The sequence below is a fragment of the Trichoderma atroviride genome, chromosome 5, assembly GCF_020647795.1.
Source record: "Trichoderma atroviride chromosome 5, complete sequence".
In the NCBI taxonomy this organism is placed as follows: Eukaryota; Fungi; Ascomycota; class Sordariomycetes; order Hypocreales; family Hypocreaceae; genus Trichoderma; species Trichoderma atroviride.
The window spans coordinates 1668715-1685411 of record NC_089404.1 but is presented as its reverse complement, the minus strand read 5'-3'; the positions used below and the strand labels follow the sequence as shown (position 1 = coordinate 1685411).

General features: G+C 44.7%; 5 protein-coding genes across 5 annotated transcripts; 3 read left to right on the top strand and 2 right to left on the bottom strand.

Moving 5' to 3' along the window:
* Positions 1–89: 89 nt before the first annotated feature.
* Positions 90–2574, bottom strand: TrAtP1_009772 (uncharacterized protein). The gene is made up of 2 exons (XM_066114426.1): positions 1971–2574; positions 90–1906 (listed from the first exon to the last, which is right to left on the bottom strand). Exons 1-2 carry the CDS (start codon positions 2524–2526, stop codon positions 186–188), a joined length of 2277 nt encoding a protein of 758 aa, XP_065970522.1. The 5' UTR covers positions 2527–2574; the 3' UTR covers positions 90–185.
* Positions 2575–3360: 786 nt separating this feature from the next.
* On the bottom strand, positions 3361–3771 carry TrAtP1_009771 (uncharacterized protein; the record flags this gene model as incomplete). Its single annotated transcript, XM_014091167.2, has 1 exon — positions 3361–3771. The coding sequence occupies one exon, from the start codon at positions 3769–3771 to the stop codon at positions 3361–3363; it is 411 nt and encodes a 136-aa protein (XP_013946642.2).
* Positions 3772–6510: 2739 nt separating this feature from the next.
* On the top strand, positions 6511–8002 carry TrAtP1_009770 (uncharacterized protein). Its single transcript, XM_066114425.1, has 3 exons — positions 6511–6822; positions 6881–6981; positions 7079–8002. Exons 1-3 carry the CDS (start codon positions 6669–6671, stop codon positions 7940–7942), a joined length of 1119 nt encoding a protein of 372 aa, XP_065970521.1. The 5' UTR covers positions 6511–6668; the 3' UTR covers positions 7943–8002.
* Positions 8003–10782: 2780 nt separating this feature from the next.
* Positions 10783–12224, top strand: TrAtP1_009769 (uncharacterized protein; the record flags this gene model as incomplete). The annotated part of the gene is made up of 2 exons (XM_066114424.1): positions 10783–12108; positions 12198–12224. The coding sequence occupies 2 exons, from the start codon at positions 10783–10785 to the stop codon at positions 12222–12224; spliced, it is 1353 nt and encodes a 450-aa protein (XP_065970520.1).
* Positions 12225–14835: 2611 nt separating this feature from the next.
* Positions 14836–16597, top strand: TrAtP1_009768 (uncharacterized protein; the record flags this gene model as incomplete). Its single annotated transcript, XM_014091169.2, has 4 exons — positions 14836–15136; positions 15216–15995; positions 16055–16399; positions 16458–16597. The coding sequence occupies 4 exons, from the start codon at positions 14836–14838 to the stop codon at positions 16595–16597; spliced, it is 1566 nt and encodes a 521-aa protein (XP_013946644.2).
* Positions 16598–16697: the final 100 nt, after the last annotated feature.

The window sequence follows — 16697 nt, the reverse complement described above, 5'->3', positions numbered from 1 at the left end:
GGTGATGCGCTTGTTGGGCAAAACGTTGCACCAGATTCTCTAAATAAGAATTTATGTTAAAGGTAGCGTCGGCAATTAAGCTAGTAGAGCTACATATAATTGTCTAACCCCCAAGTGTAATTGCAGTATCAATACATAACCGCCTGCCTACATGGATCCTACATACATATAACATGCATGTCTACCTATATAACACGTAGAGTACGCTCTTTGCATTTTTCGAAATATCCTCTGCCCCCGTTTTCATCTGTTAATGAGTGAAAGAGTCCAACTCGCCAGTACTCATTCACCTCTCCCGTCGGATAAAGAAGGAGGCCGTGCAAGACCTCAAGCGGTTGAGCCTCATTATTGTCTTGCCGCTCTTGTGGTGTTTTGGAGAATGCACTCGGTTTATTCGTATAGCCACTAGAAGTGAGGAGCATGATAATTTTCTGCACACTTTCTCCACCAATCTCTGAATGCTGTTTGCCACAATCATCTGTCTCTCTCCAATCAAGAGCGCACTGTGCAACGTATCGCTCACCTTCTGAAGCTAGCCACTCATTTTGTAGGCTATAATAAGGTGTTTTCAGAGGCAACTTTTGGAGTTTTCCACCCGGGATACTACTAATCTTCCCACGAAGCAAGAGACGCCCACTTCGTACACGTCCATAAGTCTCTGATCCTTGAAGGCCTATCTCAGCTTCTAGAATGGCACATTCGAGCTGCATCGCGTCAGAGCCGTCCCAGAGTAGGGCAGCGCGACGGCTTGCCCAAGACCAAGAGGGTGCAATATATTTGGTTGAGCATGCCAAATCGCTCATTAGACTACCAAAGGTTTTTCGCTTCTTCCTCTGTATTTTCCAAAGCAAGCCACGATGAAGGTCATTCTTCCACAGACCAGCCAAGTATACATCCTCGCCAGCAATAAGCTTGGCATAAGAGGACACGGCTGGCAGTCGATCAGTCTCAAATGTAAGTAGTTTTTCAGAATAATCAACGATTGAATGGTACCAGGCGTCGTAGTCATAACCAGATAACAACCCAGATGATGACTGAATCCTAGGTAGCTTGGCAGTTTTGACGCGGTCAAGTGCATCATCGATTATCTTATCCTCAGTTCTCATAACATCAGGAGGCTGAAAGGAATCCCAATACATCATCATATGGCCAAAATATAGCTTCCTGGTTGCAAACATGTCCTCTTGAAATGTCCAGCCGCGGGCCCGCCAAGGCGATTTCTTAAGTTCCAGATTTATTGGTGCGTTTGAGAAAGTCGGTGAGGAGCGTATTGCGAATTCTGCATTTTCATAAGAGAAAGGTATGTGACGGATAAAGAATGAGCCACTGATATTTTCCTCAATAGAGTGGTGCATGTATTTGATCTTGAGGCTTGGATTTCGTTCAAGGAAGCCCTCGTCACATGTTGATGTACAGAGCGGTATTATTGTTACCAAGGCATTCTGAAATATCTCTGCCATCATTTTCGACTCTGTCTCCCAGTCTGAAACATCGTCTTGAATAATACAAAGCGCGTCAATCCATATATACTTGACGCCCAATGCTCGCGCAATACGAACTGTATCTTGATAAGCTTTGGGCATAGTATAATAAGATATACAGCTCTTTAAATAAGCGTAGTTGCTTTTTGTCGTTTTGAGTGAAGGAGCTTTAGGTCCCCAGCAGTAGCTAAGTGCCAAGTATGGTTGAGGCTCCTTGTCCATCTGAGAGTGGCTGTCTACCAGACGGATCAAGCCTGACTCCTTACTACCCTCCACGTAAATCAGTCTGGTGGGCCGGTAATTTGCTTCAAAGGCTTTTGACTTGTTGCCAAAAATCCATTGCTTCAACGTCAATATACCGGATGGCGAAATCACATTGTCTGGGATACGGTTGGAACGAATATCGAAGATTGAAGAGCACTCGTCTAAAACCCCCCGTGGTGTTAGAGGAAAATGCTGTTAGGTGTAGAAAATGATGATAAGTCATACCTGTGGGGCCGGCAGTGACCCTGAAAGTAAGGTAATCAAATTTATGTTTACGGCTCCAAAAGGAGGGGCTATAGATAGTGAATGCTGATAACCCATAGTTCCAGTGATGGCATATCTTCACAATCTGGATCGTGTCATCAGGCAGACGCTCTAATGGATATTGTTGAAAGTGCCAGATCATAGCATTTCGGAGCAGAGCACAAAATCCACAGCCAGAATTTGCAGATGCGCCGAGCCCAGGAAGCAGTGGGACGATATCTTGTCGACTATATGCTAGAGCTCCCTCATACCCAGGAACATCTGCTTCTAGTTCCGATGGCTCGTTCCCATCAGGGCTTCCAGTGCGAATGAGACGTACATCTGCCAGCTGTAGCACGCAACAATGTTCGCATAATGCCCGATAATCGCTTGGATCAGATTTCGTTACAGAAAGGAAATTGTAAAAATATGTTTCTTCGGGAGGTATTTTTGAACGGACTGGCTCTGTAACAGCAGGAGTTCTGGCAAAGTCCTCATGCAAAACGTCAAAATCTCGAAAAGTGAGAAGGTTCGGCATGATTTGAAATGATGGAGGATTGACTGTTGCAGTCAGATCAGAGATGAGTGAATGAGTAAAGGAATTTAATCTGAAAACCATGACATTGTCGGAAATACCTCAGCTCCCCACTGCTGCCTAATCGAGCTGGCGGCAGCACAGAGGAAAATGTACGCAATGTAGGAATTATTGTTTATTCATCAAGTATTAATTATAATCATAACCCCACCTCAAGTATAAACTAATTATTACAACATAGCCTGACTCTTATATTTATAACTCTTCTAGGTAGTTATAACAATAGACCTTTGGGCAGGTCACTTGTACTTAATAACCAATTAAGAAAGACTACTTCTAACTCATTTCAATCCAGTTCAAAACAAATTTACTCTTTACTCTCTTAAATCTAAGTGAGGGCCAAATTAAATAAACAGAGGAGGCATATTACGGACTCGAGCATTTTGTGTTGACTCAAGAAGGGTTTCTGCTGCTTGTCATATCGTGACTATCCGTCATGGCTCCCAAGGTTCTCCTGGTTTTGACGTCGCTAGACAAGATCCCCAAGTCAGGCGATCCTTACATAGGAACTACTGAAATGATTACTAGCTATAAGAATGTAAGAATAAGAGGTGCAATAGTAACACGGTTAACAGCACCGCAAGTCACAGAGATGTTTCCCCAACTCGTTTATTCACCTAGTTGTTTTCGCTAAATATCCTCTTCTCCTTTTCTCACGACACTTTGCCTCATCAATTCTTGCCAGTAACCGGTAAGATCAGCTGGCCACATACCACTGAGGAATAGATTTCCAATAGTAAACCATTCATATACAGATAACAAAGATAACCATGTTCCCTATTCATCGACCACTTTATAATAACGCGACCAGACGCTCTTGTCGCTATCGATCTTGGCGAAGAGCTCGGTAGCACCAGGAATAACCTTGGAGTTTTTAATCGACTCATCTGCCGCCGCCATGTCGCGCCAAATGAAATAGTCAACCCAGCGATTATCAGGCTCACAATGGAACATCTCCCGAGAAATAAATCCATCAGTTTTGGAGGAATTAATCCCAATCTGCTTCATCGTATCAAGCTGCTCTTTATAATCAATACCATCCTTGAAATAGACGACAATGATTTCATGAGCCTGTTTGTCTGCCATTGCTGTCTTTGTTGCCAATTGAGGGCCGCTGGATGAATTGCCTTTTTGGTTGGAACTGTTACTATAGAAATCAGTCAGCATTGGATACTTGGTGAGTCTCATCTTGAAGATTTTTGTCCCACGTGCCTTTTTCTGCTTGTGCTAAAGCTGGCAAATGAGGCAGCGACAAAGAAGAAGAGTAACAAGAAGAAAGAGAATGCGAATAAGACCAAAGGAGTAGCCCAGTCGAGTAACGGTGATGTCTGAAGAGTATTCTGGATGTGCTAGTAATAGGGGCGGGGGACTCGTTTTTTATATCTTTTCTGCGGGTAGGAAGCCGACAAGCTACCAAACTGACAGAAAGGATTTGACCAAGACTCAAAAGTACCATAAAGCAGACTGAGCATAGCTATGTAGCGTGGCGGCATGTCATTACCCAAGCCTCTGCCATTTAGCATAGAATTTGATGAATAATTTTAGTATTCTGACAGTTCAGTAAGCCGACAATAAGTAAGCCAAGAAGCGAGATGTATCAGAAACCCGACAAACCTAGATAAAAACGTACATGAATCATCCAATGATCCCTTTTCGAATCTCTTTAGCCTAATACAAATCGCACTAGAGCCGATGGCAAACATAGCTGCCGGTCGAAGGTGTGGGGAAATACTCTGTTGACTACCAAAGAGGGCAGTAAGCCACTCTTTGTCATCGATTCGAACAGTAATCCAAGCTCGACATCCCTTCCAATAAGGTCATGATTTATTTTTGCTGTTATTTTTCCGTAATATCAATTTCTCAACTTATTACTATCCACCCCAGGATTTAGAGCAAACTCTACCAAGTATCAAAGTCTCGAATCTTCTTTATAAAAGAATCCTTCTCCATTGCATTCTGCTTCACATCAGCTGTTTCCTGAATTTTTCTCCGCTCTTTATACAAAGTATATTGCCCTTCAATACATATATTTTGGTGCATTGTGCAAGTTTATCTCTTGCAGCTCGTTGGAAATTTCTTACAGCTGGCTTCTTCAAATATTCCAATGTCCTTTTACAACCGTATGGTTCAAATATCCCGGTCACAAATGGTACATGGATGTTATAACATTGGCTTCTTCAACTATATTCTGACTCATCTTTTTTTGCAGACCTGTAGACCACTTCGAATATCCAGAAGCAGCTTTAACTGGGCATTTGCCGCAAGTATAGTGAACCGGAATATGCATACCGAATATTCCAGCAACCTTTCTGGTTCACCGCTGCCCAAGTCTCCGACAGAGCTCTATCGTGGTTCTTGTCACTGCGGCTATTTGGTGTATTCCGCCTCCTTCTCCCTTTCGCAGCAATCTTCGTATCTTCAAAAATGCAACTGCTCTATTTGCCGTAAAGCAGGCTATGCCCTCTTATCACCTGAGCCAAAATCTTCATTCAAGATTATCTCACCGAACACTGGGGTTTCCGCGCTTTCTGACTACATCTTCCACACCAAGGCGATGCATCATTATTTCTGCCCACACTGCGGCATCAGGTGTTTTCTCATTGCTTCAGTCGCGAATGGCGGAGAGCAAAGTCATGAAGTATTCGTTAATGCTGGGACGATTGATGGTAAAGCTGATGGCAGTATGATGGAGGACCTTGGCAAGCTAAAGTTGAAGTATATTAATGGAAAAGCAGAGGCTTGGTCGGACCCTCCCGCAGATATACCCTATGAAGGAGGCCTTGTGTAGTTGAATAATCATCTTCGAGTGTGAAGAGTCGCATTCAAGCGGAAATTAGATATTTAGCACCACGAAATAATCACCTAACACGCCACTAAATCACATTTCTAACATGCGTACAAACAAGTGTGTACTATTCGTAGATTCTCTAAAAATTGTGGACTTTTCATTTTTTTCTGTCAGCTCATTTGAAGGTAAGTAGGCCTGAGCAGATTGACTATCTGCCAAGGAGAGCAAAAGCGAGGAATCAATGGTTGACGCATTGAAAAAGTTTGTTACATCATGCCAATGGTGAAATTAATAGAGAAGACCTTTCAATCTCTTGAAGTCGCATATTATCTCTGCATCGTGACTGACAGAACAGTATTTGTGGCGCCTTGCCTCCAAACAGGCTCCCTGAACCTCTGCTTAGGGATTGACCAAGGCAGCGTACAAAGATCTAGGGAGACGCCAAAGTCAGGAAGCGGACCTCTTGCCTCTAGAATGTCCAGAAACAGCGGCCAAATCTGAAACCTGATCCGAGCCCGCCACTCCCTCTTCTCCAGGAAAACGCATTGCTGCGCTGCCTACAAAGAGAATGAAAATTTCAAGACGGCACGTTCAGCACGCTTACACGGAGTAGTGTCAATACGATTGTTGCGGCTTACTGCCTGTCCCAGGTAACAACTCTAAGCATTTAGTGGAATCATGTGAGGGTAAGCCATTTGGCTTATTTCCCGTTAGGGACAGCACAGGGAGTCTCCACTGAAGTAAGCACTTGACTTACTCGTTAGAAAAGCCAGAAAACTGGCTCTTGCAGTGGGGATATAACATGCCTCTTGTCCAAAGACCAGAAGCTGCACCCATCTTCTATTGCCTCACACATGCCAATCAGTCGATCAAACCGGTGTAGGAATAAAACACAAGTCATAGCAGCAAAGTCGCGTTACCGTACATCACCAATATTCAGCCTATAGTGGTACAACTGTTAGAAGAAAGAAACTGAACAGACCCGACAACAGCTAGCGTACTGTGGCTGGTAACCGTGGGAGGCCAAGTGCCTTCAACGCGGAATCATGTACACGTAATTATAAGTCGTTAGCGTTCAGGCCTTCTTAGTGTAGCCTTTAATTCTCGCTCCGTGTAACTCGAGCCAAAGCCGATTTCACGCGTCATTACACCGCATGAATAGTAAATATTCACACCCTGAGGATGAGGTAGTAAAGGGCTGCTAGGAAGCATCGCAAATTGCGCTACAATTCACCAATTCTGTCAGCCGCGATTTACAATCTGCAGACTCTCTGGTGTAACTTCTTTTCTGTCGCCAATGGCTGAGACAACGGGAGCTGGCAACTCTGCAAAATCATCTGGGGCAGAGCTTGTGTTCCGGACAACTACATCAAATCGCTCACATGTAGCCAAAAAACGTGCACTTACTCCAGCTAGGAGGGCGCAGAATCGAGCGTCTCAGGCGCGATACAGTATGTATGATACTCTTCCTGTCACGGATGTCATCTCATGTGCCTTTTCCTGATATAGGACTGAAGCAACGACAACTCGCTGAAGAATCAACAAGAACAGCGTCCCATAGTGATGAAGATTCCTCCGAGGTGGCCACGCCATTTGACAATCTATCTAATGTAGCCCCACCTATACTCTTTCAAGAATTGGATCAGCCAATTGTCACGAATTGTGACTAATAATTTGTCTTCCTTGTTCTGACTACTTGAGACACAGGATGAGGCTCGGCAAGATGTAAAGAATACTTTACGCCAAAATGACACCCTCACTTTGCCATGCACAAGAAAGCTGGGCGACCCAATCAGTATCGACCAATGGCACTGTGATGATCTGACTTTTTCTGGAGGGCTGGAAGCTGTTATTCCAAGTGACTATTCCCTTGCATCGGAGATGCATAGTCATTTGTTAACACCATTCTCCATGCCGTCGAACAGTCATCTTTCGGCCACGCCAATGCCGTCATATCAGACTAGAGTATCTGAAGGTCATGGAGAGAAAGAACGGCATGCAATTCTCCCACCAACGCCGTTTTTATTAATTAATCATATCCGTTTACGTGATATGACATTTCTGGCCGCTACTCTAGCAATCGCGGCATCAATTGGCGTTACCTCTGAAGATTATCTTAATGACAGACCCTCTCCGTTTTATTTATTCGCTAATGCCACTTCTATACAGAATGCAGCGCACTACTTTGAACAAATTGTAAAGCCACATCTTCGACCTAGTTTGACTCAACTCTCTCAACCACATGCTTCATACCTCGACTTGATCATTTTTCCTCATTTCAGAGAGCGTGCAGTCGCTTTCGCTACCAACAACCTTTGTATGCTGGACCAGCAGGAATTATTCAATGATATGTTATCAGGCGGCTTGACCTGCTGGGGAAACGCTGACAATGGAATTGGGGCTCGAGGTAGCGGAGTACCTTGGGATATGAGAAGTTGGGAAGCAAAACCATGGTTTATAAGAAAATGGTGGTTCCTACTTAACAAAGACGATGAGGTCAAAGACACCTCAAGCTGGTGGCGGCAAATGCGAGGAGAAGATGGAAATGTGGCGGAAGATCTGGACGGTTGATATCACAGAGCATTGACCTTTAAATATATGAATAATACATCATCAATGTCCTCACCTGTGGACGTCATTCGATAATGCCGAATTGATGACTCGAATGTGGGTTGCGTCGATTTTGATTCGTCGACTTTTTGGGTCTCTTGGTCTGAGATATTTATTCTTGGGATCGGGCCATTACCCGTGTCGTATCCTCCTTCGGTGGTGCTTATTACCGGAACGGGAATCTTCGCCACAAGGGACCTTTTTCAACTTGATCCATGGCGGTAGGTAGTAAGCATCCAAGCGAGCGTCTTAATAAATTACCCCATATTAAGAGTCTTGGGATGTAAAAAATGGAAGATAGCAAACTCAAGAAAAGATCTTGACGGGACCCCGAGTTTTCCACTAATATGGTCGTATGCGCTTAAGTTTCCTGAATAATCTGCTTATAATAGAAGATATAGAGGTCAATTCATAATATTGCTTATAATATTGCTGGAGTACTGGTTATTTGATGCAGACCTGGGGCAACAGAAGTTAAAGATATGGATTGCTCAATTTCTGGTTTCGGGCTGTACAACAAAGATCATTAATGTGGACGGTGTTGACATTCCATTAGGCGTTGTATGGATATAGAAAAGGAGATTTGATCCCCGCCTTTGGGTTGATAGTTGAAGCCCCATGTAAAGCCTACGTTACCAAAACTCCGCAGATGCAGTGTCGTTATTGGTTGCAGCGTGTCCGAATGCTATTGGCCTGTATCTGTGAGGGGAAGTTCGAATTACCGTCAGGCTGCTGGGCCGAAATCAATACTCTTCCTGCATAAACAAAACGTTCTTTGTAGTACGCCGGGTTTGAACTCACGACAGACGACAAACCATATTTTTCAAAATGACAGAATCGCGCATATTCTCGGGAAATACTGTTGGTGATCACGCTAGGATAATCCAGGGAAATATTACCAACGTGATGAATAATTTCGATGCCGGTAAGGCTCCTGGCTATCCCCTGCAACGTTAACCATACTAACTAATTCTGGAGCTGCTGCTGCTGCTGCTGCCACTGCTGCCGATAAGGCATTTCTTCGAAAGTTCAGCAAAACAAATCCTATTGATAACAAAAATCGAATTTTGGAATCCAAGGGTGGCCTCCTGGACAACTCATATCGCTGGATCCTAGAGCACGAGCAGTTTACGAAGTGGTATATCATCGAAAATAGTGGCGTCTTATGGATCAAGGGAGACCCCGGAAAGGGCAAGACAATGCTGCTTTGTGGAATTATTAAAGAATTTGGAAAAGATCCAAAGATACAAGGGAGATTGGCCTACTTCTTTTGCCAAGGTACCGATAATAAGATTAATACCTCTACAGCGATTATCAGAGGCTTAATCTATCTATTCCTTTGTCAATATCCCAAGCTTCTTTCGCGTATTCGACAAGAAAACATGAACGAACCAGATGAATTTCTGGAAGGAGATAACGAACGATTTGCCTTGTGCAGGATCTTCAAAAGTGTTATAAAAGACCCCTGCATTACAGACCCTGTTTGTGTTATTGACGCCCTTGACGAGTGTCAGCATGAAGAGTCTCTACAATCTCTTTTCAACCTAATCGTGGATACAAGTAGCCGAGTCAAGTGGCTACTATCTAGTCGAAATGAAACATGGATGGAACGCGGTCTCTGTGCGGTTGAAGAGCACCAGAGACTGATCCTGGAGCTTAGAGAAAATTCAGAGCACGTTTCCAGTGCGGTCAAAACATATATTAGCCATTGCATTCAGGATATTTATGCATTGAAAGATGATGCAGAACTACGGCATAAAACAGCAGAGTTACTAAACGCAAAGGCAAATGGTACCTTTTTATGGGTAACACTCGTTGTTAAAGAGTTGCGCAATGCGAGCCATCCTTACGTCGAAGCTGTACTGCAAAGCATGCCCGAGGATTTAAAAGAACTTTACGACGAAATTTTGAGGCGTGCTAAGAAGCGCTGGAAGGCCAATGAACGCGCTTGCCTGGCTACTTTGGCGACTGTCACGGCTGCTAAACGGCCTCTTTTGATGGAAGAACTATACATGTTTATCAGCCCAACGTTGAGACGCCTTGAGGGCAAATACAACATTCATAGCGTCAAAGGCTTCGTGGAAGCATGTGGGTCCTTTATATCCAACACGAATGATACCGTCTATTTTATTCATCAATCCGTCAAGGACTACATGGTTCAGGAAGCGAATAAAACAGTTTTCTCTTCGGGTATTGCCGGCCAGCATTTTACAATGTTTGACATCTCGATCTCCGAAATGAACAAAACGCTCAAGCGTAATGAATATCTCGCGAAACTGGTATCCGAAGATATACATGAGATTATTCCATCGGGTACCACCCTTTCAACATCAATAGAATATTGCTGTACATTTTGGGTTGAACATCTAGTTGAAAGTTGTGAATTTCAACAATCTCGGCTTCGGGAGTGCCTAAAAAATCATGAAAAACTTCATATTTTCATTAACGAAAAATATTTATATTGGCTGGAAGCAATGATGAGGTTAAAACCGACAACTCAGGCAGTTGAAGCTCTTCAGAAGCTTCATGATTTGATCACAAGCTGCTCCGGGAGTGAGATTGAAATAGTTCAAGGATGTGTGTCGTCTGCTTCAACTAGAAGCAGTATGACTCAATTTTCCAGTTTGACATCAACAGTCACGGGGTTTGCAATGGAGTCTGATAGTTTGGTAAGTGGACTCTCCAAGGTGAATTCTATGGGACCAGCCTCAGCCTGACATACGGGGTAGAGAAAACACGAGGAGACTCGATTACTCGAACTTACGAAAGATCTCTATCGAGCCATCTCCGAGAATAGGGCCATGATCGAGGCATTTCCTTCGCAGATCTATATCTCGGCCCTTGTATTCAGCCCGATGAAGAGCAGACTTAGGAAGACATTTGAAGCAGCAGAATCTCCGACGTGGATGCCTATCAAACCTATAATGCGACAAGAGTGGGGCGCCTGCCTACAGACCATCGAGTCCCACGAGAGACGGATTCATTTTGTAACGTTTTCACCAGACAATAGTAAGCTGGCGTCGATTATACGGAATGAGATTATCGAAGTTTGGGACTTGGCGACGGGAGCGCTTGTGCAAGATTTACAGGGACGTAAATTTGCGACTAGCGCAGCTTTTTCGTCAAACGGTAATATGCTGGCGCTTCTTTGCCTCGACGGTGTTGAGATTTGGGATCTTGTCGGCGGATCTCTCCTCAAAAAGATCTATCAGATTGGCATTAAGTCGGTGGCCTTTGCTACCGAAGATACACACTTGTCCATCCTGGGCTTTAATTCTTTCAAGATCCACGATATAGCCAAAAACGTGGACCTACACACCTATCTCGGTCAGTCGGGAGACCAATTTCACGACGTACTTTTTTCACCCGGTTATGTACAACTGGCACTTGGTGCTATCAATGGCAGTGTCGGAACTTGGGATCCGGCCAACTGGATGCTGGTGCCATATTTCACAAACCAGACATTCGGCGCACGTCTAGTTGTGACTTGCAAACAGGAAACATCAACACTCCTCAAAGTTGTGGATCTTGCCGCTGGAGAATACACGCAGGCGATGCTGAAGCACAGAGTAAACCTAAACGCATTGCTTTTCTATCTGACATCTGATGGTATGCGGTTGGTTGCACGCCATTACTGTAAAATAACCCGTGTCTGGGATCTTACCACTGGACTCTGGCAAACACTTGACTTTCCAGATAAAGCTTCAGATGAAACGTTGAAACAAGCGGCATTCTCACCTTGCCTCATGCGGCTAGCATTAGCAAACGACGAAGATATTTACGTGTGGGACGTTGCCAGTGGTAAATATCGCTGGGCATCCACCGGTCATGCAAGTTCTACGACCGCCTTGGCCGTTTCGCCTGATGGTTCGCGACTGGCATTGGCAGCGCATAGCGGAACAATCAAGGTCTTGGAAATGGCCGCCCGCGCGCCTCTACAGAGCCCTGAAAGCCGCCCCGACGCAATCGTGGAAATGGCGTTTTCACCCAGTGGCAAATGGCTGGCTTCGCTCTCTTACAATGGTACCAAACTTTGGGACCCGGCTACAGGCGAGTGTCTACGGACGTGGAGGGCATCATCGAATCTCACAGCCCTTGCAATTTCACTGGACAGTGTGTGGCTGGCAGTAAGCGATGATAAAGGCACTATACACGTTTATGACGCGGCAACAGGCGCATGTCATCAGACACTGACTCCAGCGAAATATGATTATAGTTACACAGGCTCCAAAGGCAAGAATGACCCAAAAACAACCATCGACGCGTTGGCATTTTCTTCCAACGGTAGTACGCTAGCATCCGTACGGCGCACTTATCACGATAAAAGGGGTTTTGATTACATCCTAAACACTTGGGACCTGGCGACAGGAAAGTGTCTCCAGACTGTCACTCTAAGTGGTTGGGAGAAGTTCCATGTCGGTATAGCGATGTTAATTTTCTCTCCAACCAACAAGCAACTAGGGTCTATATTGAGAAATGGCACTCTCCTTATCTGGGATGCATCAACGGGCAAGCTCACCCAAACCCTCGTGAAACACGAGAGGAACATTGTCCCTTCTCGTTTCAAGGAACCTAGGTATAGGAAGTATTCCATGACAGACGAAATGGTGGGATCGTTCGCTGTGCTTTCCGCTTACTTTTCTTGCACGAGAGGATTGGTTCGTAGCAACAAGGCGCCTGAGCTCACTATGAGCAAAGATAATTCGTGGATTCTGTGGAATCAGGAGCCTAAAATTGGGCTCCCGCCAGAGTATCGCCCACGCATTTTCGCAGTACATGAGGATTATTGCGCCATAGCAACTCATTCGCATGAAGTGCTATGTTTTCCATTTTCTGTTTGATAACTGAGATACACAATATGTGGGATTGTAATTAGTTTTGGTCAAGAAATTTTATGAATGATTCGCACATGCGGAATTGTAAATTGTAGTTGCTGATTATACATAGGTAGCTAGTGGCTATAGCAATGTAGACATTTTCTTTTTAGAAATGAAAGACTAAGTATCTTAATGATTGGGACTTATTTGCTTAAAAGTGGAATTGAAAGATAAAAAAGTTAAGCAAATCAACAGTCTTTTGCAATAGAGAGTGCATTGCAGCATAAACTATTAGAATATACTTTTTTGCCAATGCCAGGTCACTCGCAACATGGACACCCAGTAAAACGCCCTTTTACGTAGAATCATGCTCTTTAACCGAATTCAAGTCCAGTGAGGTTCATCAGCACGCTTATGAATTAATTACATGCTGCAACTGTGTCTATGCCTCTAGTATATGCGAGTGCACTCCTAAAGCTCCATGTCGCTTCAGATCTAGTTAATGGAATGTAAAAAGCAGAAAAAGAAAATGTAATAGAGGCATCCGGGTATGTTTTAGGTCGTGCGGTGGCAAATGCGATGATATAATGACGGTTGCCGCATCGGGCGGCTTCGATTCGTTGGATTTTCAAATAGCACGTCCAACCACCACAGCCACACAAATCGGACTCAATAACGTTTGTTGCATATTAAGATTTTTAGCAGACAATTAAAGGTCGAATATAATAGAACAGAAAAAAGAAAATAAATAATGTTTTAATGGATTCATGTTAATAACCATCTGATCTAAAATTACTATAGTATAACACCTGTTCTCCAGTTACTGGAACCCTACCATTATCGTATGTGGTCGCGTGTAGCTTCGGCGCCTGGGCAGAAGAATCTCGCAGAATTTTCCTGCAGTTTTGGGGGCTAATATTCTCTCCAATGAGAACGTCTTCTCTCTGCACGTTCTCTGCACGCTGTGAAATGACCCTGGTGCTTCAACCTGGGAGATATGTCATCAGGCTCCCGGGGCTGTTCCAAATGCCTGCTTCATCATTCATGCCTGGGCGTGGGGGCTACGGTGAGGCGACAAAAGTAAATAACATGCGCTCATTGGTGAAGACAATCTGTATGCGATTGGGTAGCATCGACGTGCAACCAATGGGCATCTGCGATTTGTTTCTCAAATAGGCTGCATCAGGCTGCGGTAGAGACGATGTCACTGCCGATGCAAGCTGATACCCCGGACCCTGAAGCCACTGGTCAACTGACCGGAAAATGAGTCTGGGAGTCTCCAAAGGATGACTTTAAGCTTTTCTGGTTGGCTTATAATACGATGGAGGAATGGCAGACGGGAGCTGCTGTTGGTAACGATGTGAACAATGTAAGCTGAAAGCTGAAGCTGAACACTGGATGCGATGTAAGCGCTGCTTACATCTAGGAAATGTGATGATAATAGACATCTTAATGGACAGTTGTCTGTGGAAACAGGCCTGAGACCCATGCACAAGACACCAAAAGTAACATCAACTGACTCAAGTCGCTGATCTCTTTCATTCATCCGTCTCTCGCAGCCCCCCATTTCTCCATAACAGGGGGAGAGTAAACAAGCGCATACGCTATACCCTGCCGCTCACCGTCATGGCTGTGTAAAAACAGATAAACAATACAATGAATTATACCATGAGCCTAATCTTTGCTCTATGATACGGGATTCGTAAAAGCAATAGTACCTCATTTGACTGATCCAACCTCGCCTGCATGCACTATTGAGTCATGGGCTTCGGCCAGCCTTGCTGAATGAGTTATACCGATGCGAGTTTTCACGTGGAAGCTCTCCTTTGGGTAGAGATTGGTCAGTAAGGGAGGCTATGGTGGCATCTGTTATCTGTAAAAAGCAGAGGAGCTGAGTAGGCCCCCCTGAAAAAGAGAAAGAAAATAAGACGTTGATATCATGACAGCAGAAAGTATTTGAACTAGCTGTTGGCCGTGAAGAAACAAGTTTCTGATACAAAATTTTCTGTCACTTTTATCCTTTTGCAATCTAGCATCATGACGCCGCCAGTGGACACCAAGGAAATGGTTTCGGACCAGAAGATGAGCAGTAGTGTCAAGTCGGCAGAAGCCATTGACACAACCTCCGCTGATGAGGCTCAAGATGTTGTCTTTGATACCGTCAACGCCGAGTATACTGAAGCTGATTATAAACGCGTCCTCCGGAAAGCTGACCGTTTCCTGCTGCCGTTCATGTGGCTCTGTTGCGGCATTCAATCGGCTGATAAGGCGTCTATCTCTACGCAAGCGACTTTTGGCCTACTAAAGGACACCCATCTTGTTGGCCAGCAATTTTCGTGTAAGCAATGCCCATCATATATTCCACCTTGGACTAGCTGGAGTATATGTATACAAAAGCTGACAACTTCGCTTTAAAGGGCTGACTACCGCGTTCTATCTTTCCTATCTCGTCGGCGAAGCTCCCTTGAACTATATCATGCAACGCTTTGGAGTGAACAAGCCATTGTTTATCGCCTTGTTCTTCTGGGGAATCTTCGTCCTCTGCATGGCATTTGCTCAAAATTTTGCTCAGCTCGTAGTATTGCGTTGCCTGCAGGCTTTACTCGAGTGTACTATTGCTCCCGCTCTAGTCCTCCTCACAGGCTCTTTCTATGTCAGTCGGGAGCATCCCATGAGATCCATCATATGGAGCACTTCAAACAGCGGCTTGGATGTCATAACGCAGCTCATAATGTATGGCATTGGCAGTGCTGCTCAGAAACACGCAAGCGGCTTTGGCCCATGGCGATGGATTAGTGTTTTTCTGGGGTCATGGACGATTGTTGCCTCGTTTCTTGCCCTCATGTTTCTGGGAACGCCCAGTGAAGTTCGATGGCTATCGGCAGAAGAGAAACGCATTGCAGCGGCCAGAGTTGCCAGCAGCCAGACTGGGTCTGATAGAGGCCAGAAGTATGAATGGCACTGGGACCAGGTTCGAGATGCGTTTCGAGATCCGCAACTCTACTTCTTCTTTTTCGCATACATTGCGAATTCTGTACCTAATAGCGGGACGGCAGCATTTGGCAACCTCGTCTTTGTGTCTTTTGGCTTTAGCAACTTGGAGACCATAGTCAAGTGCATCATCCCGCTGGACCTCGTGAGCATAACGTGGTACTTGGTCATTGGAGCCCTGACATTAAAATGGCCCCATACCAGATGTAAGTATACGGCATCTCAACTCAATATTCATTCTTTATGCTAACTGTAAGTGTTTTAGTTATTTTCATGATCGTCTCAACTATCCCTGCCTTTGTTGGCATGCTGGCCCTGGGCCTATTGCCTACGGAAGGCATGTTGTGGACTCGATGGGGTCTTTATATGATGACCGCAACCAGCCGCCTAACTGGATTGCTGTTGTGGACATTGCTGCCGTCCAACGTAGCTGGGAGAACCAAAAAGTCCGTCATCGGTTCAGTCATGTTTATTGCGTACTGTGTAGGAGGTGCTATTGGTGTCCAGACTTTCCGAGCCGAGTGGGCGCCTAGATACATTCCTGCCATTATTTTGTGCGGCGTCATGTATGGGGTGGTTTGCGCTTTGTTCATCGCCTGGCGATTTTACTGTGAGTTCTCTAGCTAAGATTTGCCTTTGGTAAAGGTTTCCACTAATAATGCAACCAGACGTTATGGAGAACAAGCGGCGGGCTAAGATGGTTAAAGATATGGGAATGACGCTGGAAGAATCAGCACAGCAAGGCAAAATTAACGGCGAGGCTGATATGACGGATCGGCAGAACATCTATTTCAGATATAGTGTGTAAGAGAGATTCTGAGCTTGGGCGTCGGAAAATGTTAGAGACGGTTTGAGATGTAGGAAAGAGTAGTTGGCGAGAGAGTTGATTGAACAATCAGGATGAACTT

What these genes read in the sequence shown, in the direction of transcription:
- TrAtP1_009772 (XM_066114426.1), bottom strand. Translation starts at nt 2,526, where the DNA reads ATGCCGAACCTTCTCACTTTTCGAGATTTTGACGTTTTGCATGAGGAC. An exon ending in GGTCACTGCCGGCCCCACAG is followed by an intron (nt 1,907 to 1,970) that starts GTATGACTTATC and finishes GGGGGGTTTTAG; the next exon opens with ACGAGTGCTCTTCAATCTTC.
- TrAtP1_009770 (XM_066114425.1), top strand. Translation starts at nt 6,669, where the DNA reads ATGGCTGAGACAACGGGAGCTGGCAACTCTGCAAAATCATCTGGGGCA. An exon ending in AGCGTCTCAGGCGCGATACA is followed by an intron (nt 6,823 to 6,880) that starts GTATGTATGATA and finishes TTCCTGATATAG; the next exon opens with GACTGAAGCAACGACAACTC. An exon ending in CATTTGACAATCTATCTAAT is followed by an intron (nt 6,982 to 7,078) that starts GTAGCCCCACCT and finishes CTTGAGACACAG; the next exon opens with GATGAGGCTCGGCAAGATGT.